The following is a 26116-nucleotide window of genomic DNA, read 5'->3' as shown; positions in this document are numbered from 1 at the left end:
TAACTATAATATGAATTTTAAATTAGGTATTTCATAATTAGTTCCGTAATAAGTAGTTCTGGCATCCTCTCAAGCGACAAAATGCAATAGAAATAGAAAGCCAGCACGATATAATACACACATACACAATAAACCGATTATAAACAAGACAGCACAAAATACAAACTACATGAAGGTCAATCAAATGCAAATCAGCCCATTGGCTGCGTTTTCAAAGTGACAACACATCATTCTAATTGAAATTTAGGTTTTAATTTGCGCATTTGGATTTGGTATTAAACTGTTAATAACTGGATGCTCTGCTGGGCGGGGCGTCGCTCTTCTGAAACAGCCCCAAATCAGGTAGTCGGGCCGCGAGTGGATAATTACTCCTCTGGGAGAGCTGGATGACTGAAAACAAAACAGCGACCTGTGTGTGTGTGTGTGTGTGTGTGTGTGTGTGTGTGTGTGTGTGTTGTTGTAACCGTTGCCATGCGCGACCGCATTGTCGTGTCTGCTCATTCTCCACCCCTCTCCCCTCCGACAGGTCCCTACTCGTTAAATGGCTACAGAGTGCGAGTTTACAGACAAGACTCGGCCACGCAGTGGTTCACAGGGATCATCACCCACCACGACCTCTTCAGCCGCACTATGGTGGTGATGAACGACCAGGCAAGACCTATTTCTAGAAAAGAGCGCTTGTTTCCTCTGCGCAGTGCCGCGTTAGAGCGCAATATGAAACGGCCATCTTTACGCTTGCGTGAGTTTCTCCGCTCTCTGGTCCTATAGGTACTAGAGCCTCAGAATGTTGACCCCTCCATGGTACAGATGACCTTTCTCGATGACGTTGTGCACTCTTTACTGAAAGGAGAGAACATCGGCATCACGTCCAGGCGGCGGTCTCGATCCAGCCACAACGCCAACGCAGCCCACGTGAGTGTCTGCCTCGCCGGCTACACCCCGCACCGCCATGTGCCGCTGATAGCCGCCGCTAACCAAATAGTAATAATATGCAGACGTGTATTTACAGCTTTAGCCTAGATCTAGAACATTCAGAAGATTCATATTTGTTTTTGGGTGTGTAAGAGAAAAAAAACCCACTGTACATTTTGAGCAGGATGTCGTGTTGCCAGGTCCTGTGCGCTTGTCTGTTATTCCTCCTTGTCGTAACCCTTTGGTTTTAATCGATTTGTGTTTGTGTGTGACACAGTGTCATGTGTTGTGCCGTGTGTGGGACATCCACCGCCACCCGTGTTCATGGCTAGCTTTAAAGTAAAGTTCCTATGTGCTTAGAAATGTTCTTTTCTTTTGGTTAACTGAGTAATCACAAACGAGCCCTGGACGTTTTTTTTTTTTTTAAAAAGTGAACGTATCACTGGTCCCTTTATTATTAACAAGCTATATCTGTGTTCCACTTTTATTTTTTTCCCCTCTATTCTGTTTCTCTCTGTTTTTTCTATTTTTAAAACATTAATTGGGGATATGCAAGCAGACCGCAGGAGGGAGACCCACCGGCACCACAGGAAACTCTCAGGTACCGGGCCGCGGCCTCCGTAGATGCAGTAGATGTAGAGCTAGTGCTTTTTTACCCCCCCAGCCACTGCATACCCCACCCTAGCTGTAGCATAAGATAAGAGGACTTTCTTATTAATGCTGTTTCCTGTTTCTGTATTTTTTACGTAGTTGAGAGCCATAGGAACTCTTCTTTTAAGCGTAGTGCTGTGTTGTTGTTTTTTTTTCTGTTTTTTTAGTGTAGGTGTTGGTGGTAAATTAAAATGAATAAGTATGTATGTTTCATTTGGATCTGTGATGTGTTAAAATGCTTGTGTGTCCATGCAGGGTCACTACACACGAGCCCAGGCGAACAGCCCAAGACCGGTCATGAACTCATCCAGCTCCACGCCCAAGCAGGCTGGCCAGTCCCAGCAACAGCAGCAATCCCAGCAGGCTCAGCAGCAGCAGCAGCAGCAGCAGCAGCATCATTCCCATCAGCACCAGCAGCAGTCACAGTCATCTCCGAGCCAGCAGAAGGGAAGAGCCCGCAGGAAGGGCTCAGACAGCAGCACCCCTGACGACGACAAGGTCAAAGAAGAGAAAGTAGACAGCTCAGCGAGGGGAGGTAAAAAAAAAAAATAAAAAATCATATTTTAATGCCACAGCATATGCTCTGTTTTCAGTGATTTGTGATTCGGTAGAGCTTTTATAAAACAAGCAAAAAAACGAAGAAAAAATCCATAATGAACTGGTTGATTGGTGTGGGGGTGATTTATCGTTTTGCATTACTGACTGCCAAAAAAGTCCGGGAGCGAAGCTGGAGCTGCAGAGAAATGGACGTTTTATGCGGACATAAATCCACCCTGGGCGGCATTTCTCAAGCGTCGGCAGGACCACCGCTAATGGAAGTAGACGATGACATCATGTTCTTTTTCAGGTCCCCCTTACCTCACCGTATCGGTTCGTTCAGGTTATGCACCGTCCTTTCCACTGTATCGGTCATGTGTACTGTCTTTGGAAGGTGACTTGAGTCAATATTTGGTTGAATGTAACCGTTTTCAATGTCTCCTCTATACTTATGCTTTTACGGTCGGTAATTAACTTTGACAATTACTATAAACCCTACTTAGAGGTATTGTAATGCCATAAATGTAGCATAATAGGACGTAATTACAGTTACAGTTTAAGTGCTACAAGTAAATGTGAATAAAAGTCTAACCTCTGGTTTTCTTTGATCTTTACACGTTATGTTAAAGCATTTTCTTGCTTTGATCCCTCCAGAAGTCTCCAAAAACAAGAGCAAGCACACGGTGAGCAAGCGCAGGAAAGCCGAGGAGGATGAGAAGAAGGGCAGCCTTAAGAGGCTGAAAACGGAGGCGTCTGACGTCTCCGAGAGCAGCGACTCTGAGAACTCGCACAGGCGAGGGGCGGTCGACTCCTCCTCGGAGCCCAGCTCCGAGAACGAACTGAGGGGCAAGAGCATTTCAAAAGCCAGTCCCACGCCGGACGAGGAGGAGCAGCAGCATCAGCCCCTGAGGTGCAGGCTGTCCCCCTGGGAGGACCGGCCAGCGGAGGAGAAGGACGGCAAGGCCGCGCCGGCGTCCGTGGCCGCGCCGCAGGGGGCTGGCGTCGAGAGGGAGTGTTGGGGCGTGGAGCGCCGGTCCCCTCTGGCCCCCGCAGAGGTGCAGGGTTGCATTGTTGAGATGAGCACTGTGACAAACATGGCCAAGGATCATTACGGCGTCTCACAGACGCCCAAGTGCGTCATCGACATCACGGAGGACGCCAACTCGCTGCCCACCTCGCGGGAAAGCACGGAGGCAGTGTCGGCGTTGCTGGCGTCCCAGAAGGCGGAACCCTACGTGCCCGAGCCCAGGCACTTGGTGCTAAACACCCCCTCCACGCCGACAGACTGCAGAACGTCCGAAAGCGAGTCCTCGCAGATGGTGCGGGGCCTCGGCAGCAAAATAGAGTATGTCCACTCTGAGGTGATCAGGCCGGTCACGTCGGTGAGCGAATCGGCAGCGATTGCGGAGCGGGAGAAGGTGCAGCAGTACCCGGCCATTGTTCCGTCGTGCATCAAAAAAGCCGCCCTCGCCGACGAGGTCCGCAAGCCACACCGGCCAAGCCCATCCCCAGAGGTTCACAAGTCCAAGTCCAACACGTCCCCAGAGCGTATAAAGCACAAGTGCAATCCCTCGCCCGACATCATGAAGTCGAAAACGCACAGTGTCCTGGAATCATCCAAACCCAAACCCCACACCGCCCCTGAGGTGTCGAAGCAGAAAGTTCGGCACACGGACATACCCAACGCTTCCTCTGTCCGCAAAATCGAAGCGGAGGGACCTCGCTCTAGCTTCAAGCCTGTGCCCTCCCGCAGCGAACCCACCAAGAGTCCGCTGATCATTGACAAGAACGAGCATTTCACCATCTACCGGGACCCTGCCCTCGTCCGTCCAGAGCCCGAGCCCTCCAACCACGTGACCTACCTTCACCCGCACCTCCATCCTATGCACAGCTCCTCCCATCCGGGCTGCCTTACACCCAGCACCCACCACCCCTCCCACCTACTGCCTGGCTCCTCCATCGGTGCCCACCACTCCGTGCACCACCCTCACCTGCTCCCCGGGGTGCTGCCCGGCATGCCCACCTCCTCGCTGCTGGACTCAGCCGGTTTGGGCCACTTGGCCCTGCCGCATCACCACCCGCACCAGCAGCAGCAGTTCCTCCAGCAGCAGCCTCCACCCCAACTCATGGCACAGGCCCATGGCGGGGGCCACTATAACCAGCTGGGCCTGTACCCCATCATATGCCAGTACCCCAACGGCACCCACTTCTATCCACCCGGCCTCAACCTGCCTTCCTCCAAATGGGTGCATTCTGAGAACTCAGAACCTAGTTTGAGGAGGGTAAGTTCTCTAAGGTTCCTATTTCCTTCTTTTTTCACACAGAACATATGAAGTTACCTCATTAAGTGAAGTGGGATTTTCATAGTCCAAATATCTTTTTAATAGCAATAATATTCTAAGAATGCAGAAATATAACTAAATGGTGTGAAAACCCCTCTGGTAGTCTTTAAATCCTCTAAATATTAGCCGTTAAAATGTGATCTCTATCGTAGCCTGTGAGGCTGATTACTAGAAAGATCTATGTTTATATACCCAGTGCAGCCACGGCCATTAGAGCAGGTCGTCAGGGAACGGCCACACTTCCCCCTCTTCAGCTCTGGGGTTGGAGGGCAAAGAGCTCATCCTGATAAACAACCCCCTGGTGGAACGTCTGCTGCTGAGCATATTGATCTGTTCACACACGCCTGAGTCCAGTTTTAACAGGATTGCGTCAGACACCCACTGCTACCACTCAGGCGTCCCTGGCTGCTGGACATCTTTCCGTTTTGTTTGAATACCATGAAGAATACCTTGTTCTGCACCAGATAGGACTAAAGCTGTGTGCATTTTGCTAAAGTGAAGTCTCTTTGAAACAGAACACGCCCAGCCCCTGGCTGCACCAGCACACCCCTGTGACCTCAGCTGATGGCCTGGGGTTACTGAGCCACATGCCAGGCAGGCCAGCCAGTGCCGAGCCCCACCGGCCCATCAAGATCAACGCCGCACACCCCAGCCCCCCCCTCTGCAAGACCCCTGGGGATCACCACAAGGAGTATGTGTTTACGCTTCTCAACTGAGAAGTATTTTGCAATGCTTGGAACAAATGTCACGTCATATTTTAGACTATTGACCAGAGGGGAAGTTGGACCTGACAACTAACAGTTACCTCATGTTTAGCGGAAGTGCATACTGTTGCCTCAGAATTGACAGTTTCTTGCTACTACACACCTAGCATGTTTCTCCAAAGACATGTTTAATTTCAGAGGACGTTAAGCAATGCTAATTAGCCTGTTAGGGGAACAGAATCGTGTTTCTGTACCTTGTACACACAGTAATATAATCAATTCTAATGGCATAATACTGTAAGTGCTTTTCCTTCTGGATGTTTAATTGTCAAAATTTTTTCTCCCGTCTCTCAGAGAGCTGGAGAAGAAGGCCTTTGTGGACCCAATCCGTACTTTAGGCACAACCCATCTGAAACAGGAGTCGGACCGTAGCCGCACTCCCACGGGCAAAGATCTGCATCGCATGTACATGGAGCCCCATGGCAAGTCATCTCGTTTGGTTCAGGACTGTGTGGACCGGTCCATCAAGTACAAGGAGGAGAACCGTCGCATCCTGCAGGAGAGCATCGAGGTGGCCCCCTACACCGCCAAGATCCGCTCCAACGAGTCGGAGAGGGAACAGTATTCCCGTATCTCCACCCTGCCCTCCTTGGCCTCCAAGGGCCTCAGTGTTCCGCCTGACAAGGAGGTGGAGCATCCAGTAGCTGACCTCTACAAGTTCAAGCACTCTGTTCCACAGTCACTGCCGCAAAGCAACTACTTCACCACCCTGTCCACCAGCGTAGTGAACGAGCCACCCCACCTCTTTCCCTCCAAAGAAATGAACTCTTACTTTGATAAGGTAGGTGGGGCTCCACAAGTGGCCTCCAGCCCCCTCCAGTCCCTGGGGACCTTCGGTGCTAGCAGTAGCAGCAGTAGTAGCAACAAGTCCCTTTCTAAGCCGCCTCCCCTCATTAAGCACCAGCCTGAAAGTGAGGGCCTGGCAGGCAAGATCACCGAGCAGCTGTCCCAACAGGCGGCCTTGCACCCCCTTAGTACCTCTCAGGCCAGTGAGCACCGCCGCAGCCCCGCCATCTCGCCGTCCGGCCAGATCCGTGGCATGCCCGCCCTTCACCGGGCGCCCGTCTTTCGCCCGCCCACCCAGCAGACCCTTGAGTGCAAGGAGGCGGGCAGCTACGGCCGACTCACGCCACCCACGCTCACGCCCATCCAGCCCGTCAGCTCAGCGGGGAAGGTTTCGGACCAGCAGAAGCCCCCCACCCTGCTACCGGAGCTCAGGGACGTGAAGAGTGGAGTGGAGATGGGTCTGGTGGAAGGGTGGAGGTCCAGTGAAACTCAAGGCCATGAAAAAGGCCAGTGGTTCTCGGATAAGGTCAGAGGAAAGCAGCAGGCGGCCACGGCATCTGTTATTGTCCGGCCGCCTACATGCATAAAGTACGATGGCCTGCCAGGGCAGAAGGTTTCGGCCAAGGATCCGGTTGCAGCCAAACCGTTTGCAGGAAAGAACCAGACAGACTGCCTCCAACTGGCTGAAGCCAGGGAGCCTGGGAGAGTCATTCTGCCAAACACTAACTTGGAGGACGCCTGCGCCCAGTATAAGAAAAACTTCATCAGGACATCACAGGGCATCGGTCCTTGTTCGGTGGTGACCACAGCCAGCTCTGTGTGCAATACCAGGACAGACTTGGCCTCTTCTGCCCCCACCACCTTCAGTGTCTTGAGCCGAGCTGGATCTGAGCTGCCTTGCGCTTCGTCAGCCATGAGCGTCACAACCGGCACCAGCGCTAGTAGAACTGAGAACTCTCCCCTCAAACCCAGGGCTCAGTCGGGGGCGGAGCTCCAAGAGGGCGGCTCCCGGACCGCCTCGCCCAGCACAGCTGCCACTGCACAGGCTGCCCCCAGCCAAGCCTTCTCCGGGAACTTTATCCACCCGAAAAAGCAAAAAGCAGCCCTGGCCGCGAGGGGAACCGGCGCCCCAGAGAGCGAAAGCGCGGGCGCCAAAACCCCCCAGACCTCACATGCCACCGCGCCGGATGGCACGCCACCCGGCAACAGAGGTGGCCCTCTGCCCAACGGGCAGTCTGCCCAAATGAGCCAGACCAACTACCACAAGCTGAAGAAGGCCTGGCTCACCAGGCACTCGGAGGAAGACCGCAACACGAGCAAAGCCGAAAAGCCGGGCAGCGCCGTGTCGGAGATCATCAAGCCGTGTTCCGTCAACCTCATCGCGTCCACGTCCAGCGACCTGGAGATGAGTAAAGACTGCAAAGCGTCGGAAGACAAGCAAAGCCCGGAGGACAAAAAGACGCGGCGGGGCTCGAAAAGGTCCTACGAGTCTGGCTCGGAGAGCGCCGAGGACTCTGACGCCAGCGACAGCAAGCTGGAGCAGCGGGCCAAGCGGCAGCCCAAGCCCACGTACAAGAAGAAGCAGAACGACATGCAGAGGAGGAAGGGGGACAACGAGAGGGAGGACGACGAGGGCAAACCGAATGGCATTTTCCGGAGCGCCCGGGAGAAAACCAAGCTCAAGTTGGCGAGCAGCAGTAAGTCTTTTCATACTTTCCCGCCCCCTCTTTCCATCAGTACGCTTCTAGTGAAGTGATTGTCACACGTGATACACTGCAGCACAGCACACGGTGCACACAGTGAAATGTGTCCTCTGCATTTAACCCATCACCCTGAGTGAGCAGTGGGCAGCCATGACAGGCGCCCGGGGAGCAGTGTGTGGGGACGGTGCTTTGCTCAGTGGCACCTCGGCGGATCAGGATTCGAACCGGCAACCTTCTGATTACGGGGCCGCATCCTTAACCGCTAGGCCGCCACTGCCTAGAACACGTCTCGTCAGTCCGTCCGCTCATCGTTCCCCGCGTTAAGATACGAGTTTTTCTTCACATGTTCATATTTGTTCAGCACCCTTCGTATGAGAGAGCCGGCCCGTACGGGGAAGGCGTTGCGTGGCGAGAGGGTGTCAGACACGAACATCTGGAGCGCAGCTGTGGGTGGCGGGATTGGGCGTTTATGTTTCTGCGAGACACGTCTTTGCCGGGACACGTTAAGTGCTCCTTGCTGACTGGAAGCCTTCCAAGGTTTTGGCAGCCTTTGCGGATTGCAGCGCCACACCTAAGGAAGGCCCCGTAACCGAATATGCGTTCCAACACACCGGGTCACTCTGAATATGTCAATAACGGCCAATGGCGAACAGTGCCGCTGGAGCTGCCATCCACCCGTATTTATATTGGGTGTTCGGTTTCACGCATGTGTTTCACGGACGGTGCGGCGCATGGAGTGTCGTAATTTAATAGCTGGGAAATATTTTTTATGAGCAATCACTCTCCGTTCATGCGTCCTAGTTTACTGGAGCGCGCGATGTGTGCCAAAAAGGGTATTTTCACAATGATAATATTTATATAGACGATATTTGCGTTTTTACACGTTTGGTTGTATATATTTTGCTTGTAAGTGAGACAGTAGGTCCAGTGATTTATTGCAACACGCGTGTAAATAAATCCTTTTGACAAGATCCCGGCACCTCAGGCTGACTTGCACCGTGTTTTATAGATGACTGCAGTTATCCTGACAACAATTTGAACTGACCTGTTTCCATTGACCCATTTACGTCCGTCCTTTCTCGTGGTTTCTCATAAGAATGGCTTTTGGGGCAGCGGACCCGTAATCGGAAGGTTGCCGGTTCGAATCCCGAGCCGCCAAGGTGCCACTGAGGTGCCACATGGCTGGCTGCCCACTGCTCACCAAGGGTGATGGTTAAAAGCAGAGGACACATTTGGTTGTGTCACCGTGTTCTGTGCATCATAATAACAATCACTTTTTGAAAGGATAATATGAACAAATGTGGTCTGGCCAGGGGCTAAAGAATATTGCCTGAAAGATGATTAAATTCAAACCAAATCCATAGGGACAATAATAAAAAAAACACACACTTTTTTGCACATGTGATGTGATGATTGTTTATATCACAATAGCAATGTTCTGGGTTTTTTTTTACGGTGTAGAGTGACAACATTTTTTTATTTTTTTTTTTTTTGTCTCTCCAGATGGCATTCCACGCTCTGTCCTGAAAGACTGGCGGAAGGTGAAGAAGCTGAAGCAGACGGGCGAGTCGTTCCTGCAGGACGACTCGTGTTCGGAGATCGGGCCCAACCTGCAGAAGTGCCGGGAGTGCCGCGTGGTGCGCAGCAAGAAGGGGGAGGAGCCTGCCCACTCGCCTGTCTTCTGCCGCTTCTACTACTTCCGGCGGTGCGTTGAAGAGAGTCTCCCCCGTCTCCTCTTTTAACGCGTAGTATTTATACTGTAGTATGAGCATAAATCAAGAGTAAATCTCCCGGCTAAAGCGTGGCAGGCCTGTGTCGGCTTGTTGTGTCGCTGCCGTGACATCGTTTTAGCTTAGTCGCATTAGCCCTGTTTCATAACGTCATTTCTTTCTGAAGAGTAAGACTCATAACTTTTTTTTTTTTTTTTTGTTCCGTCCTGCCCACAGGCTCTCTTACAGTAAGAACGGCGTGATTAGGATAGATGGCTTCTCCTCACCCGACCAGTACGACGAGGAGGCCATTAGCCTGTGGGCTCCCGACATGTGTGAGGAGAACGAACTCGACCTGGAGACCTCGAAATACATCCTGAGCTACATCGGAGACAAGTTCTGCCAGCTGGTGGTGACCGAGAACACCGCGGCCTCTTGGATTAAGAAAGACGGTAATGCCCACGTCGCTTTCGCCTGGCTGCGATTAGCATCGACCGGTCCACCTTGACGGCGGCACTGGTGCTCCGGTGTGACTTTCAGCGGCGTCACGTTGCGCTGGTTTCTCACCCACAGCCAAGATCGCCTGGAAGAGGGCGGTGAGGGGGGTCCGGGAGATGTGCGACGCTTGCGAGACCACGCTGTTCAACATTCACTGGGTGTGCCAGAAGTGCGGCTTTGTGGTTTGTTTGGACTGCTACAAGGCGAGGGAGAGGAAGAGCTCCAAAGGTCAGTAGAACGTTGCAGCGCGCCGAGTTGTAACGGGGGCCTCACCGCGGCCGCATTGCATCAACAGAGTCTGCGGTGTGGCTTAATAGATAACGGAGGCTCCATTTTCCTTTTCTCCCCCCCCCCTCGGCTCTCAGAATCTCGGCCAGATCGTTTCACGCGCAGTCGGGGAACTCAATCAGTGCCTTGTATTTCCATGCCCGTGTCTCCTTTATTCACCCGATATTGTCCTTAAAATAAGGACAATATCCGCACACTCCCATATTGTGGAATCAGTACATGAATAGATCCACTAGGGGACAGTTCGGAGTCAGTAGACTCATTTACATTTACTGCAGTAGTTACAGGGACAGTCCCCCCCTGGAGACACTCAGGGTTAAGTGTCTTGCTCAGGGACACAATGGTAGTAAGTGGGATTTGAACCTGGGTCTTCTGGTTACCCAATAGGCTACTACCATCATGGTGGGGAAGGCCGTAGTACTGCGTTATTTTAAGAAGTTAGCATAAGCGGCGGAATGCAAGACCATTGACTTGATTGTCGGCATGCAGATGCAGCGTTGTTTTCGATATGTCAGCTTTCCAGAAACGTGCAGAAATGAATGCAGAGCGTGCGCCGGAGGCCCATCGATTTTAAATGCAACTCCAGTGTTTGTGTGTGTGTGAGTGTGTGTGTGTGTGTGTGTGTGTGCGCTTACGGAGTAGGTAAGGTTCCTTTTTATTCCTTCGCAGACAAAGAGCTGTACGCCTGGCTGAAGTGCGTCAAGGGACAGCCGCACGATCACAAGCATCTGATGCCGACGCAGATAATTCCTGGAACCGGTAGGAACCGACGCGCCCGCATTCTGGAGCTCGGCCAGGGCTGGAATTGCTTTTTTTTTTTTTCTTTCTTTCTTTGAGTAATGGCTTTACAGCGTCGAGATGGAGAGGGACAAAGAGGGTACCCGCAACAGAAACACCGTCTGCTGAGAGCCACCCCAGGAGAAATTGGCCGAGCGTCGATCAGACAGTTGGACGGCACAGCTGCCTGTATTCCAGCCCCCCCCCCCTTCCCATCTCCCCTGCAGTCAAAGTCCAAAGAAAAGCGAAAACCTTTCCAGAACGTGTTCCCCGGAGAGGACTAACAAAGCTCACTTTGTGTTTTTTTTTTTTTTTTTTTTAATCGTGCTCGAGGACACGCCAAGTATCGGCCCGTGTTTAGTTTGCTTCGTCTTTTTTTTATTTTTTTATGTGCGTGTTTGTGTAAGCAGAACGGCTTTGCAACTCATGCATATCTCTGTATAACTACATAAATGAAACTCTTACAGACACATGTTGTGATGTTCATACTGTGTTTTTTTTTTTCTTTTTCTTTAGTATTGACAGATCTGGTGAACGCCATGCACATGTTGAGGGACAAGTACGCCATCAAGTCGCACTGTGTCTGCGCTGGCAAGCAGAACGCCGTGCTCAACAAGCTTCCCTCCACCAACGGAGTTTCACAGGTCCCGCAGTCCATTCATACGTTATTGCTAGCGGATCAAGTAACGCATATATCGCGTGCACGGGCGGTTGAAGCTGCGCTCTCTGGAGCAAATGTTGCGACGTTTGCCAAGGCAACGCGTAAAAAGTGCAGATGAGGCGGTTGGCCGTTCTGCTTCAGAGGGCGGCAGCTCCGATGTCGTCATAAGGGGAAAGGAATTTAGGAAAAGACACTTCAGATACAGTATTAGGGGACCGCTAAGGCCGATATAAAAGGCGAAAAAAAGTTCATGTCAGGGGACCTGTGATGTCAGTCACCACCATAAAGAAAAGGAAAGGAAAGGAAAATTCTGCTTTGGTGGTGAAAAATAGTTCCCTCGATGGAGCCCGCTGCTAATGCTGTTGCTAAGCAACATCGCTCAGTCAGCATTAGAGTAGGCAGCCGATGCTGGGCCCATCATGCCCACTGGAACGCGATGGGCAGGAGGATGCAGAATGGCTGTCGGCTAGTCACAGTGCACTAACTGCATTGAATCATTGTCATTGCAGTAATGTGTGCACTAAACCTGATCCGATTTGCATAAACGCTTGAACTTCCTTGTCCGTGCCGACTGTAACATGATGTGGGGGTGGTTGTATTTTTTTTTTGGTTTGTTTGCAGGTGCTACAGAACGTACTGAACCACAGTAATAAGATCGCCTTGTGCAAACCTGAAGGCCTGCCGCAGAACGCCAGCCAGAAACCAGAGGCCAATGGCGGCGGGGCGGGGAGCCCGGCGAGCGACGGCAGCCCGGACAGCAAACTCGCCCCGCCCGAGTCGCAGTCGCCGCTACACTTCCTGGCCGACCTGGCCGAGCAGAAGTCACGAGAGGAGAAAAAAGGTGAGGACGTTAGAAATGGAGCGTTTGATTCATTTGGCAAGAGAAGAATAGGCCCTTTTGAGGAGGTGAAACCTGATACTCTCTCTCCCTCTCGTTGTCAGTCACACGTCGCCAATTGTCTTGACTTCCTCCAGCATTCCTCTGATGCCTTGTGTGTCTGCTGCTTGACATTTCCGAGGCCCACAGTCTGTCCTCTCAGCCCGTCCCAACCACAGTTTCACCCGCTTCAGTCAGGATGGAATGTTTTAAATCTGTCAGCAGCAGACAACTTTTTAGCAGCGCGTTGGTTATATGACAATATTACATTTAGATCGTATTTCTCGCAAGGCCGAAACAAGGCACGGTAGCTCAAATGACTCGTCACAATCCAGTAAAAAGTAGCTTGCCGGTTTTATAGCTTATTTCCGACCACATTTGAGCATCATCCTGCTCAGCCATGTTTTCATGGTTCCAAGATTCCGACCACCGTCGGCAGTCCGCCTGGTTCCGTCAAGTTCCTTAACACGCGATCGGGCCCCCGGGGGTCCCCGTCTGTCCCCCTCCAGAAAACAAGGAGTCTCTGGGGAAGCTGAAGGAAGAGAAGGAGGCGTGTGATGGGCTGGACGCGCTGCACTGCAAGGCTTCGTCCTTGGTGTCCAACAGCAGCGAGCAGGGCTCCACGCTGCGCGACCTGCTCACCACCACCGCCGGCAAGCTGCGCCTGGGCTCCACCGACGCCGGCATCGCCTTCGCCCCCGTCTACTCCACCGTGCCACAGGTGAGTCACTGCATTCGTCGAGCTTGAACTACGCAACACTAAGCTACAGTTATACCATTGCTTCAATTATCCAGAGCGACTTACAATCAGTCAGTTCATTGTCAGTTCATTGCCTATAGTTCTTGATAAATCTATAAAACATGCCTATGTTTATGGACCTGCCCTGTCTATAGTTATGAATAATAAAAAAAATTATTAGATAATAATAAGCCTGGTTTTTATCTGCAAAAATCTGAAAGCCGTGTTCACTTAATTTTTGTTTAAAATAGTTTGTTTAAAAATGGGTTTTACCTGAAATAATCATGATTAATACTTGTGATTTACCACCTTGTTAAAAATAAATGGGATTATCATTTTGCCCCAGTACAAGGGTACGATAGAAATCGAATGAGGAAGTAGTGTGTGGAAAGGCAGTGAATCCCATTTTAAACTATGTTAAAAACCGAGAAGCATTTCGTTTTTTCCCATGAAATTTTTCCATGGCACCCTAATTGTCGTGATTCATTCGAATGCAAGTGGCGTATGACTCGCCTTCACCGTAATCGTTTTTTCGCACGCCTGACTTCTACAGATGGGGAAGAGCGGCCGCAGCATGCCCAACATCCTGGACGACATCATCGCCTCCGTGGTGGAGAACAAGATCCCAGCCAGCCGCGGGGCCAAGCTCAACTGCAAGCACGAGCCGTCCGAGGAGCCCCGGGCCGAGCGCAAGAAGTCCGCGCCGGAGGAGCCGTCGGTGAAGCTGTACGCCGAGATCCCGCACTGCTGGCTCTACGAGCGCCGCCTCCTCTGGCTGAAAGACCACCGCAGCAGCAGCAACTGGAGACTCTTCCGAGAGTGCTGGAAACAGGGACAGGTCGGTTCCCCCTCTGCAGCGCGTCCTCCTGACCTTCCCAGCGTGGCAGGAAGTGTAGAGTCGAGTGCCGTGATTAAAGCTCGGATGCACCTTTTCTCTCCCCTCAGCCTGTGTTAGTGTCAGGGGTTCACAAAAAGCTGAATGCCAGTCTGTGGAAAGCTGAGTCCTTCAACCAGGAGTTCGCCGATCACCAGGGAGACCTTTTAAACTGCAAGGACGGCGTGGTCTCAAACTCGGGCATTAAGGAATTCTGGGATGGCTTTGAGGACTTAACAAGTGAGTGTCCCTGAGTCAATTTGCAGATCATGTGTTTACTCTACCTGTTATATTACTATAATCTGTGGACTATATATTTAATCCCATCTTGCACTTTCTTGCTATAGAACGACCCAAATCCAAAGATGGAGACACTATTGTCTACCGTCTGAAGGACTGGCCGTCAGGAGAGGAGTTCATGGCTCTCATGCCGTCTAGGTAGGTGCCGAACCCTTGGTTTTTATGTCTGGGGTACTAATATGACTTATCAGAAATAAATCATATTAGGCATAAGCTTGTGAGGACTGTCCTATTATTATATTTACATTTACGTTTAGAGCATTTATCAGATGTCTTTATCCAGAGCGACTTACAATCAGTAGTTACAGGGACAGTCCCCTCCGGAGACACTCAGGGTTAGGTGTCTTGCTCAGGGACACAATGATTGTAAGTGGGGTTCGAACCTGGGTCTTCTGGTTCATAGGCCAGGCGAATGTGTTACCCCACTAGGCTACTAACACCCCATTTTATGGGTGTGGTCATTAAACTCACATCACTGTATGAAGATTCATGACAACAATACTGATATTCTTACATAATTTATTGTAAATTTTTACCATAAGTTCATTGATGTCATATATATATAATCAGTCGTTATTATTTTTATTATTAACATTTTTGCAGGTACGATGATCTGATGAAGAACCTGCCCCTTCCAGAGTATTCTGACCCGGAAGGGAACCTCAACCTGGCCTCCCATCTGCCTTCCTTCTTCGTGCGGCCAGACCTGGGACCTCGGCTGTGCTGCGCTTACGGTACGTTATTCCAGGACGTTTCATCTGGCGCACGGGGGCCACGTGTTACCGTGCAGAACCCAGAAATTGCAGGAGGAGCTGTGTCGGTGTGAGACTGACTCCGGTGTTTGGTGTGCTGTAGGGGTGGCTGCCTCCCAGGAACAGGATTTTGGCACAGCCAACCTCCACATGGAGGTGTCCGACATCGTCAGCATCCTCGTGTACGTCGGTGTGGCCAAGGGCAACGGCGTCCTGTCCAAAACTGGTATGTTTTTATTCGCACGGTGGACATTTTGTTCGATGGGTTACAGAGTCGGGGGGTGTGGCAGGTTTGAGCCTGCAGAAGTAGGTCAGGCTCCATTTGCTTGACGAGACTCTTGTTTTGCACACATGAAATGGTCCGGCCTCGGCTTTCCTGCCTGAGCGCTGAAAAAAAAGGCTTGAGAAGCAGGCGGGGGGGAGAAAAAATGCGGTGCAGACGTTTTTGGATTCCCTTTAACAACGGAATGTGGGCTTGCGGCGGACGAGAAGCATCTGGAAAGAGTTTCGGGATCGCTGGCAGCCCTCGCTCGGTCCAGCCCTCCGTAATTGTTGGGAATAATTCTGCCTGCGAGACGAGAAAGGGCTCCTTTCTCCTTTCTCCAGAAATACAGTGCGTCATCTGAAGGGATGTTTCATGTGCGTATGTATGTACATATATTATGTACAAAGAGGTCAGAGGTCAGGTGGAGTCACACTGTCTCTGGGTAGAAGGAGAAAAGCACAAAGAGGACTGGTCCCGTGAAGAGGAGTGCCCGGTGTTGGCAGCCAGCTCCGCTGGCGCTCCTGGTTTTCCTGGCAGCGAGCCCCGGCCGCGTCCTGCCTCCTGTCAAGGAAAACTGACTCCGCCCTCCCTCCTCCTCCTCCTCCTCCTCCTCCAGCTCGCTTTCCCATGCGGGTCCCGAGCTATTTATAGCCGGCTGTCTCACAGGCTGGCAGGCCGGTCGGCCCACGCAGGAGGCAGATGCCCGCGTTGCTGCCGTAAAACGGCAGGACGGGCGGCGCCGGTGCTGTAAAAATGCATTAGCGCCGCTGCGATTCTGTTTACTTCCTGGCTGGTTTCTGACCCGTGACATGAGCGAGGAGGATGGAGACGGTCCGCGAAGGCATCTTGTCAAATCAGGTTTGACCAGATGAAAATATTGCGTTTTTTCCGTGTTGTTTGGGACACGTCTCGCCAGAATCAGCCCATAAAATGTCCATTTTATTTCCCTTCAGAAACCTTTCACGGCTTTAATTAATGAATCATGTCCAGCTTTAGTCTTAAGAAAGAATCTGGATTACAATTCTAAATCCACGCTTGTTGCAGGAGTGCTGAAGAGGCTGGAGGAGGAGGACCTGGATGACAACGTGAAGAAGAGGCTGAAAGACTCCAGCGAGACGCCCGGAGCCTTGTGGCACATCTACGTGAGCAAGGACGTGGAGAAGATTAAAGAGTTCCTGCACAAGGTCCGTCCGAGTGAAACCTCTCCCCCCGCCGCCCTGTCACGTTGCTGCGATTCGGTGATTCAGCGGCGTGGACCCGCCTGTCCTTATAAAACCCCGCGGAGACTTTTATAGGGGACATTTAATTACTTTCCTTCGCTCGTGCCCGGCATCCTGGTTTTGCCGCAGTCGGCGGGGTGCTGCCCCGCCCGAGGCGTCTAAATTAACCGAGTAACGACAGCGCCGTCCCCGGGGTGACCTTGCTTTTTAAGTCGAGCGAATTACGACACAAATCAAATCAGGGCCGACTATTTTAACTCCGGCTGAGAACATGAAGTGAATTAACCGGAATTCGATTCTCGCCGCATCCGGTTCTCCGGCGCTGCCTGGCCAATTGACGGGCGGACTGTACATTTCTGTGGCGGCAGGTTGCCAAGGAGCAGGAGGTGGACGTCCCGGCGGAGCACGACCCGATCCGCGATCCAGGCTGGTACCTGAGCCGCAAGCTGCGCCAGAGGCTGCTGGAGGAGCACGGAGTCCAGTGCTGGACGGTGGTGCAGTTCCTGGGAGACTCCGTCCTCATCCCGGCCGGAGCGCTGCACCAGGTAGCTCCCTCCTTCCGTCCCAACCGGGACCAACCCCCTCTAATTACAGACCAGCTAATTAAAGGCTGAAATGGAGGGACGGGACGGGAATTCTCACAAATGGTGCTGGAGCCCCTGATATGTGGACCACGAAACACTTTCGTAATCCGCTCGATATTTATCAGAGAATAATGAGATCATCCTTAGCCGAATGAACTATTTATACATCAACATACTGTTCAACTGGGTGCTAGTAGCCTAGCGGGTAACACACTCGCCTGTGAACCAGAAGACCCAGGTTCAAATCCCACTTACTACCATTGTGTCCCTGAGCAAGACACTTAACCCTGAGTGTCTCCAGGGGGGGACTGTCCCTGTAACTAATGATTGTAAGTCGCTCTGGATAAGGGCGTCTGATAAATGCTGTAAATGTAACATGCTTTCATCAGGCTTTTTTTTACTTTATTTAGTGGTGGTTAAAAGAATATGAAGTTAATACATTCAATGTGCTTACAGCCGGGCCTAGAGTCCTGATGAAAGTGTGCCAGTAGTGTCCTGCAATGTCTCTCCCGTCTTCGCTTCAGGTACAGAACCTGCACAGTTGTGTCCAGGTGATCAACGACTTCGTGTCTCCCGAACACGTGGTGCACTCGTTCCACTTAACGCAGGAACTGAGGTCGTCCAAAGAAGAAATGAACTACGAAGATAAGCTACAGGTAACGAACCGCAACGTGGGGTCAACAGTGGGAAACAAAGGACTGGCTGTTTCTCTGGGTCACATTAAAGTCACGTTTCTATAGTAACCTGTTATTTTTACAGGTCAAAAACATCTTTTACCACTGCGTTAAAAACGCAGTGGGGACGTTGAAGAGGTGCTGCGACGAGGAGCTGAACGAGGAGGACGAGAAGTCATGACACTTTCTCCCGACGTCGCCGCGGAAGGAGGAATCCCTTCGTGGCGCGCTTCATCACTTAACCCGAAAATATGCACACTAACCGAGCTCGCATCATTAAAACCTTCAGTGCCAAGCAGACTAAAACAAAAAGACAAAAAAAGAACTGAATTTCACATGTTACTGACACCATAGCAGTATAGCCCAATGCATCAGGATTACTGTGATTTAAAAAAAAAAAAAAGAATAAAAAAAGATCAAGCAGACAGCAGCTCTGCTGTTCTCTCAAGGTCATCTGTTTATATGTTTGTTTGTTTTAGTTTTTTTTTTTGCTATTTTTCATATTGTATATTGTTTCCATGGAGGAAAAAAATGTATTTATTTTTAGGAGTTCTATGTGGCGTTCTAGATCCAAATGTAAATGTGACCTGTACAGTTTGCTAAACGGATTGAGATTTCATCCACTACGTCGAGACAGTTACTGTGAGAGGGGATACAGACACCAGCTATTGCCTGTACTTTGGGAATCGTTGCTGATTTGCGGTCCTCTTGCCATATCTTTTGAGAGAGAAAAAAATTTAACTGCCAAACTATTGTAAACAGTGTAAAGTTATGTAAAGTTATTAAAATAATAATAAATGAATAACACACTTCAGCATTTTAAGTATTCACTGTAAAATGGAGACATTTACAAAAGTTGTAATTTATTTAAGAAAATTTGTCTTTTTCTTTTTTTTCTTTGGTTAAGATTTGCTATGGTGACACTTTTGAAGTTAAATGGACAAAAAAATGGAAAAACCTACTATGCTGTGTAAATATATACATATATTCACTGATGTATTTTTTTAAAACATGGCTTGCTTCAATTTCAGATTTTAAAAAAGTGCAAGTGTTACATGCTTTGTACATTGAAGTTCAAAGGGGTTTTACATTTTCCATTAAAATGGATTTAACAAAACCTCCCGTTACAGTTGGTTTTTTTTTTTTGTGTGTGACTTAGCTGTAGAGCTGGAACCTTTGTCACCTTGGTCGAAGCCACTGTGCATGGACATGGATGTAGGGACAGGCAGGCCTGAGATCACTTTTGAAATCGAAAAACTTTAATACATGTTTTTGACCCTTAATAATATAGTAGTTAATAATAATAGGTATTATAGGTAATCATTTGTGATAATGACATTAATTGAATGCATTAAAAGTATATGACCCTACCTATTTTATAAAAAAAATATGTAGGCCAGTGTTAATCAGTATTAAGTGCAATTAAGCAGAGTTTTGTCTGAATCTGACAATGGTAGTCACATTTTGTTTTGATTGATTGGTTTTCAAATATTATAATAAAATAATAAAACATGAAATACCAAACTGCCCCCTTAAGAGGATGTGTTCAACATGTCAGACTGAATTGCATAATTCTGTAGATATGATCATTTGTAAATAGTTAATGGACAAAACAAAAAGTAGGAATGAACAGCGACCATCCCGAATGGAGCAACAGCGCCCCCTTCTGTCTGTCAACAGCATCTCGTTCATTCAGCAGGATTTATTGACTATTAATCATATTACCAACTATCAACAAACGTAGTAGCTAACAAATTCGAATTGTTTAATTGAAATAAAGAACCAACCAGTTGACGTGGTTTCGAATTGAGGCGCAACATGCTTGGGAGAAAGGGGGGTCCACTTGAGTTCAGGGCATCATCAGGCTGCCCAACATGAAACTCCCTGATCTTAGATTTCAGGTGGTGTTTAGGATCTGGCTCAACTCATTCTAACTTCTTCATTTTAGAGATTTTTTTTTTTTATTCCCACCAACCTGGCAACAAAGGCAGCTGCCTCGTTTAATTAAAAGACTGGTTGTGTTTTGGCGCCATCTACCGGCACAGCGGATTTCAGCGAGAGACTATCAATTAATAGTGGGCGATGGCGGCCTAGAGAGTGAGGAAGCAGACTCGTAACCAAACAAAGGCCAAAGCGCCGTGCCGGCATGCCTTTCACGGCTCACCATTTACATTTACCAGACGCCCTTATCCAGAACGACGTACAGTCAGTAGTGACAGGGACAGTCCCCCCTGGAGACACTCAGGGTTAAGTGTCTTGCTCAGGGACATACAGGCGAGTGTGTTACCCACTAGGCTACTACCTAGTGTGAAGGGTGGTGCACCGTGTATCACTGGCAGGTAAAACCCTTGTCATGAAGCAAAAGACCACAAGGTCCCAGGTTCAGAACCCACTAACCTGGGGGGGACTGTCCCTGTCACCACAGACTGTAAGACGCCCTGGATAAGGGTAAATGCTGGTAAATGCTGTAAATGGACATACAATCAATCACTTTTACTTTTGATTGCGGTGGTTGGCGTTGGGTTGGGTGGAGACGGATGCTGTTCTTGGATCACTGTGCCCAGCGCCAGAACTGTCTTCGCAGGGTCTTCCTCGTATGAAAATGAACCGATAACTAAATAATTGGGGGCACTGTGCCATGGCTGATTGATTAAGCAAATTAAGTTACGTAATCCTACACAGGTCCGGTCACAATAAGTACGTTTTCTGCAATTCCTGCAATGCATCTGTACCAGTAGTTCTAAGTTGGAATAAAAATCACCACACAGAGATAAACAGGGTAATAAATAAATCATACCGATGAATATCAAAGGTCCCATGCGCAAAAAAAATGAATTCATGTCAATAAAAACAGAAGAATGTCCTTAGTGGATTAAACCACGTGGAAATGCAATATTCATATTTTTAATACCTTAAAATCACATAGTTACACCTAAAAGTGCCATTCATGCATCAACAGGAACACGTTCATCTCAACATAGCTGTAAATGTGCGCACACACACACACACACACACACACACACAAATAAAAAACAAAACCAAGACAGGATGAACCCTGATCACAAGTGTAAACCGATAATTCGCAGACGTCACACATACAAGAAAAACGCAGATTTGGATCCCTCGCCATCAACGCGAATCATTCGGCGAAAGCTGCATCGATTGGAAGAAGAGAAAAGAGAAGAAACGTTTCTCTCGCTCACGTCTGGCACAAGTGGACGAGTTAGGATGAGCGCGAGGGCGGTGAAGTGATGCATTCGCCCGATTTCCCGTATATATATATATACGGAATATATATCTGTGTGCCGCACGATTGCATCTGAACTCCAACCCGCGGGGACATCGAGACGTTTACCTGAAGAGATTCACCGCGCGTCCAACACCGTCTACAGTACTTCAAAACTGAGGGACTTCCTGCCAGGCGCCTGGGTGTGTCATTATTTCTGGGACGCGGAAGACGACGCGTCACACGTCCAGGTGTGGCGCAGGGGACGTACGGAACTAGATCTCGATTACCGGGCGGGCGGGCGGCAGGAAAATACACGATGAGACGATCAGACACACACACACCCAACATGCATGTAGTTCACAGTGTTCAGTGTCCTGCAGTGTCCATCTCGGGACAAGTTCAGGGCCGGGATGGGGCGGGGGGAGGGGAAAGGCACACTTCCTGCGGAGGGAATTAGTCCCAAAGTATCTTCAGCAGCCAGGAAGTTGGTGTAGGAGGTGGCGCGTGAAGGCGTACGAAAGTGGTATTACGAGGAAGACGGCGCTCATGTCGGTATTACAGTTCCCCCTTTTACTTCGAACAGAGACGGCCAATCAGCGTCCAGTTCTTGTGCCACGTACAGGGCGGAAATCTTCCCTTTTAATGCCCGTTTAAATAAATAGATTAAATACGATATTATGTGACGGAATTTGAAGATTTTATTTTGAAGATACAGGCTCTACAGGGAGCGGCTTAAGGATTCTCCAGAAGGGGAAATTTTGGTATTTACTGACAAGCAGCGGAAGGGGACTGTAATGCGCCCGTCACCGGCGGGCCACAGTGATCCGGTCACAGCTTCTCCCCGTCCAGCAGCGCCTGGAGCTCGTGCTGGATGTCCTCCGGAAGCTCCAGGCCGGGCAGCGCGTCCAGGGAGATCTCCTGAGTGGGCATCTCCAGCGGTGGGAGGTGGGGGATGGGAATGTCCTTGGCCTTGCGCTCCTTGGGCGGCTGAGGCAGCACCCAGAGTTCCGAGCGCTCCACGAAGTCGGCGTCGGCGTACGGCTCGCACTTCAGCCGGACGTTCTCCGCCCGCAGCTGCTCGTTCTCCCTGGTCAGCCGCTCGTTCTCGCCCACCAGGTTGTCCACCAGCCGGCGCAGGTTGGCGATGGTGGTCTGCTGCTCCTCCAGACGCATCTTGTCGTCCTTCTGGGCCTTGCAGCCGGAGCTGGCCTCCGGGCCGGCCGCGGGGTCCTTGTTCTTCAGCAGGTACAGCCAGGTGTCGTACTCCCTCTCGGGGACCACCGTGGGGTCGATGGCAGGAGAGGGCGGGGGCAGAGCGGCGGCGTTGGGGTCGGAGCCGGAGCAGGTGGAGACGGGCTGGAGGACCCGCGGCTTCCCTTCCCGCCGGAACCTTCTCCACTTCTCCTCGATCAGCCGCTGCTGCTTCATGTGGCTGTCCCTCTGGAGCTCCAGGGAGAGGCGGGCCTGCGCACAGCATATACACTCCTAATACACACACACACACACACACACACACCGCATACACTTCACACACAGCTGCGGAGTCCTGGATAACCCACCTGCTCACAATCTGTGCTTTTCATGGCCTCCTTTAGCAGTTCTGCATTTAAAAACAATACACCGATTATTACAATTCTTTAATTGCCATGAACATGTATTTCAAACCTGCCATTAAAAACAAAGCGTTTGTCATTTTGAACCATTCAGAACAGATAATTCTGTTTCAGTTCTGAAATCTCTCAGCTCATTGAAAACCAGTAAGAACTACAGAATATAAATATTAAAGGTCACAAAATGTGACTTTGCGAGATTATTTAACAGTTAATACGAGTTCCCTGTCCCGTAGCCTGTCTACCGTCCTGCAGTGGCTAGAAATGGCGATAGGTGTAAAGAGTGCTTTGGTTATTCTGCTCCGCCGTTCAGACGGTCGGATCTTTACTTTACTTTGCAGACTAACAGGAGGAAGACACCAGCAATTCTCGTTCGGTTTCTATAGATTTTGAGTTTACAAAACTAAGAGCCCTGATAAGGCCTAACTTGTCAGGAAAAGAACATGCTTGGAAATTGTTAAGTGTATTCTTTTTTTTTATCATTTTATGCAGTGTGTGTGCGTGTGTGAGTGTTAGATTCATCTGAAATACTTTTTGAACAAGTGGGTTTTCAACTGCTTCTTAAAAGGTGATACTAACTTCACTATTTAGGCGGTAGTAGAATTTGTCCCCATATGACATCATAAGGGGATAGATTACCTCCTGTTTCTCATTCTTTGTCCACCCAGAGTATTTCCAACCCCTCAACTAAAAAAGTAACTCCACCGACCGTCATGGCTTTCAAATATGAGAAGCATTGCAGCTGCTCAGTGAATGGATGTAAAAATGAGCACAAATGTATTTTTTTTTTTAGTCCAGTCACGCGAGACTCTGAATTACCAGCGGGTTAGTTTTATTTTTTCTGGAAAAACTACGACACAACTTCCTGTCTGCGGCAAACGTTGTGGTTGGTCAATGGTGTTGTTGACGTCATTTCAACGAACGTCCCCTCAACTTGTATAGGCCGCTCTCCTTCTCGTCCCGCCTCTCTCCTCTTCATTAGCATTTAAATCTACAGACACCGAAATGACGCGTCCTGGGAAATCTCATTGTGGGACTATCAAAGTGGCTGTAATTCTGCACCAAGGCTGAGACTTCAGATACAGAATTAGGGGACACTAAGAACGATATAAAAGCAACAAAAATCATGTCAGGGGACCTTTAATAACCTTTTTAAAAACATTGTTAAATCTGTGGAGGCAAAGATTCAAAGCGTTTATCGTGAGATTACATTTCTCTGCACAAAGAAATTCTTTCTTTGCAGTGCACATACAGATGACGGGTCGAGAATTTAATTTAAATAATAATAATAGATAGTTAGTGTGTGTGCAGAATAAATATTAACCGAGCATTTGCAAAGTGAAAGAAACGTGCATTACGGTATAATGTCCAAGCAGTAGAAAATTACAGTATGGGGTAGCTGGAGGTGACGTGCAAACAACAAGAATTGGAACAACAAGAATGCGTAGTCCTAACCAGGTGGTAGTAGCCTAGTGGGCAACATACTCATCTATGAACCAGAAGACCCAGGTTCAAATCCCACTTACTACCATTGTGTCCCTGAGCAAGACACTTAACCCTAAGTTTCTCCGGGGGGGACTGTCCCTGTAAATACTGATTGTAAGTCGCTCTGGATAAGGGCGTCCGATAAATGCTAAACACAGTGCTATTGTGATTTTATTGTAGTATTTTCCCTGCTATCTTTATATGTTCTGTATGTAGGTTTTAGACAATCTTGTGTATCGTTGTTGTCTGGTGCGCCGAGTGCCAACCTGCTGCCTTCCTGTGGCACGAGATGGCATCTTCATACTTGCCCGCTGCCAGCAGGCGGTCCGCCTTCCTGCACTGCTGATGAGCCTGGGAAGTAAAAAACACCACCGTGAACACCGCAACAGCCCCACTGGTGAACTGAGCACCGTTCCTGCCACTAGCTCCGCGGGGTAAAGCGATCAGCCGCAACCTCGCCAGCTCCGCGGCTAGGCTACCGCTAGGCGGGGAGCTAACTGCTAACCAGCGAGAGCTAGCAGCGCCGTGCGCAAGGAACGCGTCGCCGTTATCACGACGGGCCGCTCTGTGTCTTGAAGGTTGCATTTAAGCTTTTGTAGGAGAAAACGTGCCGGAAAGGACGAGACGCAAGCTGCTGCAGAAGTGTCTGCTAACGTTAGCTGTTAGCATGTAGCTGCCGGAAACTTACGAGGTTAAGGGGACTCTCCACCACCTCCATTCCTCTCACCGCCGCGCTGTTAACTCGTGTGCATGAGAACGTTCTTTAACGCGCTCATCGACGCCGCGGCTTTTATCCGGAAAGCAGAAAATTCCGGCCTTCCGTGCCGGACAACGTCGCCAGCAGCTCTGGGTTCCGAAAAGGAAAACAACAACTTCCACCCTCGACCAACCAAACGGGGGGGCGGTGACGTTCCCTCACGCAAATGACGCAACTTCCGGCGTCCCTTCAGTCTGAAGAATATATTTATATAGTAGATTATATTTTACTTTACTTTACTTTATTTAGCAGACGCTTTTATCCAAAGCGACTTACAATAGGAAGACACCCGCAATTCTCGTTCGATTTCTATAGAATATTGAGTTACAAACTAAGAGCCCTGATAAGGCTCAACTTGTCAGCGAGGAGCATGCTCAGAGATTGTTAGGTGCTAGGCGAAGAAAAATTATAATGTATTTATACATTCTTGTATTGTTTGTGCAATGTGTACGCATGTGCGTGTGTAAGTGTTAGATTTGTCTATAATACTTTTTGAACAAGAGGGTTTTCACCTGCTTCTTAAAAGTGGTGGTAGTCTCGGCTAGTCGTGTGGAGGAGGGCAGGTTGTTCCACCAGCCAGGGACAACAACGGAGAACAGAGATGATTGGAATCGGAGACCCCGTGAAGAAGGAATTTTTAGTCTCCTTTCGTTTGCTGATCTAAGAGAGCGTGCAGGAGTGTAGCTAGCTAGTATTTTATTGATGTAGGAGGGCGCAGTTCCATTTACAGCCCTGAAAGGCAAGTGGTTTTATGGTGACTGCAGAGGCTCCAGCCAGGAGAGAGTTACAATAGTCGAGTTTGGAGATGACCATTGCCTGGACGAGGAGCTGCATAGCCTGTTGCAGTACATAGCAGTACCATATACTGCTATGTACTATGTATATAGTACATAGCAGTATATGGTAGTAGTTCGTATAAAGTATATTATAATAGATTATACGTATATAGTATATGGTAGTAGTTTGTATATAGTATATTATAGTAGATTATACCTATATAGTATGTAGTATTATATAGCAGTACATTTACATTTTACATTTACATATATGGCATTTGGCAGACGCCCTTATCCAGAGCGACTTACAGCGTGCTTTCAAGTTACCATCGATGAAGAGATCAAT

At 49.5% G+C, this 26116-nt stretch overlaps 2 protein-coding genes across 7 annotated transcripts in view; one reads left to right on the top strand and one right to left on the bottom strand.

Moving 5' to 3' along the window:
* The window catches only part of jmjd1cb (jumonji domain containing 1Cb), an 83732-nt gene extending 64702 nt beyond the window's left edge, over positions 1 to 19030 (top strand). For 4 of the 6 annotated variants that reach the window (XM_028968551.1, XM_028968556.1, XM_028968555.1 and 1 more), the window contains 23 exons: positions 527 to 651; positions 769 to 912; positions 1469 to 1513; positions 1819 to 2098; positions 2755 to 4382; positions 4958 to 5133; positions 5501 to 7689; positions 9199 to 9400; positions 9642 to 9856; positions 9978 to 10130; positions 10860 to 10949; positions 11484 to 11611; positions 12250 to 12469; positions 13015 to 13226; positions 13798 to 14082; positions 14190 to 14358; positions 14466 to 14556; positions 15022 to 15152; positions 15274 to 15396; positions 16480 to 16619; positions 17024 to 17200; positions 17764 to 17895; positions 17999 to 19030. In XM_028968551.1, coding sequence (XP_028824384.1) covers positions 527 to 651; positions 769 to 912; positions 1469 to 1513; positions 1819 to 2098; positions 2755 to 4382; positions 4958 to 5133; positions 5501 to 7689; positions 9199 to 9400; positions 9642 to 9856; positions 9978 to 10130; positions 10860 to 10949; positions 11484 to 11611; positions 12250 to 12469; positions 13015 to 13226; positions 13798 to 14082; positions 14190 to 14358; positions 14466 to 14556; positions 15022 to 15152; positions 15274 to 15396; positions 16480 to 16619; positions 17024 to 17200; positions 17764 to 17895; positions 17999 to 18094 — 7151 coding nt within the window. In that variant the 3' untranslated portion in view covers positions 18095 to 19030. The remainder of the gene's footprint in view (positions 1 to 526; positions 652 to 768; positions 913 to 1468; positions 1514 to 1818; positions 2099 to 2754; positions 4383 to 4957; positions 5134 to 5500; positions 7690 to 9198; positions 9401 to 9641; positions 9857 to 9977; positions 10131 to 10859; positions 10950 to 11483; positions 11612 to 12249; positions 12470 to 13014; positions 13227 to 13797; positions 14083 to 14189; positions 14359 to 14465; positions 14557 to 15021; positions 15153 to 15273; positions 15397 to 16479; positions 16620 to 17023; positions 17201 to 17763; positions 17896 to 17998) is intronic. The other 2 variants (XM_028968552.1, XM_028968553.1) reach the window with 2 other exon arrangements.
* Positions 19031 to 20797: 1767 nt separating this feature from the next.
* On the bottom strand, positions 20798 to 25138 carry nrbf2b (nuclear receptor binding factor 2b). Its single transcript, XM_028967664.1, has 4 exons — positions 24926 to 25138; positions 24504 to 24588; positions 22702 to 22742; positions 20798 to 22606 (listed from the first exon to the last, which is right to left on the bottom strand). The coding sequence occupies exons 1-4, from the start codon at positions 24953 to 24955 to the stop codon at positions 21971 to 21973; spliced, it is 792 nt and encodes a 263-aa protein (XP_028823497.1). The 5' UTR covers positions 24956 to 25138; the 3' UTR covers positions 20798 to 21970.
* Positions 25139 to 26116: the final 978 nt, after the last annotated feature.

The sequence above is a fragment of the Denticeps clupeoides genome, chromosome 2 (genome assembly GCF_900700375.1).
Source record: "Denticeps clupeoides chromosome 2, fDenClu1.1, whole genome shotgun sequence".
NCBI lineage: Eukaryota > Metazoa > Chordata > Actinopteri > Clupeiformes > Denticipitidae > Denticeps > Denticeps clupeoides.
This window is presented reverse-complemented; position numbering and strand designations above follow the sequence as displayed.

Bases quoted from the DNA above. Each gene is read 5' to 3' on its own strand.
- nrbf2b (XM_028967664.1), bottom strand. From the start codon at position 24,955: ATGGAGGTGGTGGAGAGTCCCCTTAACCTC. The intron at 24,589-24,925 runs GTAAGTTTCCGG...TTTACTTCCCAG, and splicing joins TGGAGAGTCCCCTTAACCTC to GCTCATCAGCAGTGCAGGAA. The intron at 22,607-22,701 runs GTGGGTTATCCA...TGCTGTGCGCAG, and splicing joins AAAGCACAGATTGTGAGCAG to GCCCGCCTCTCCCTGGAGCT.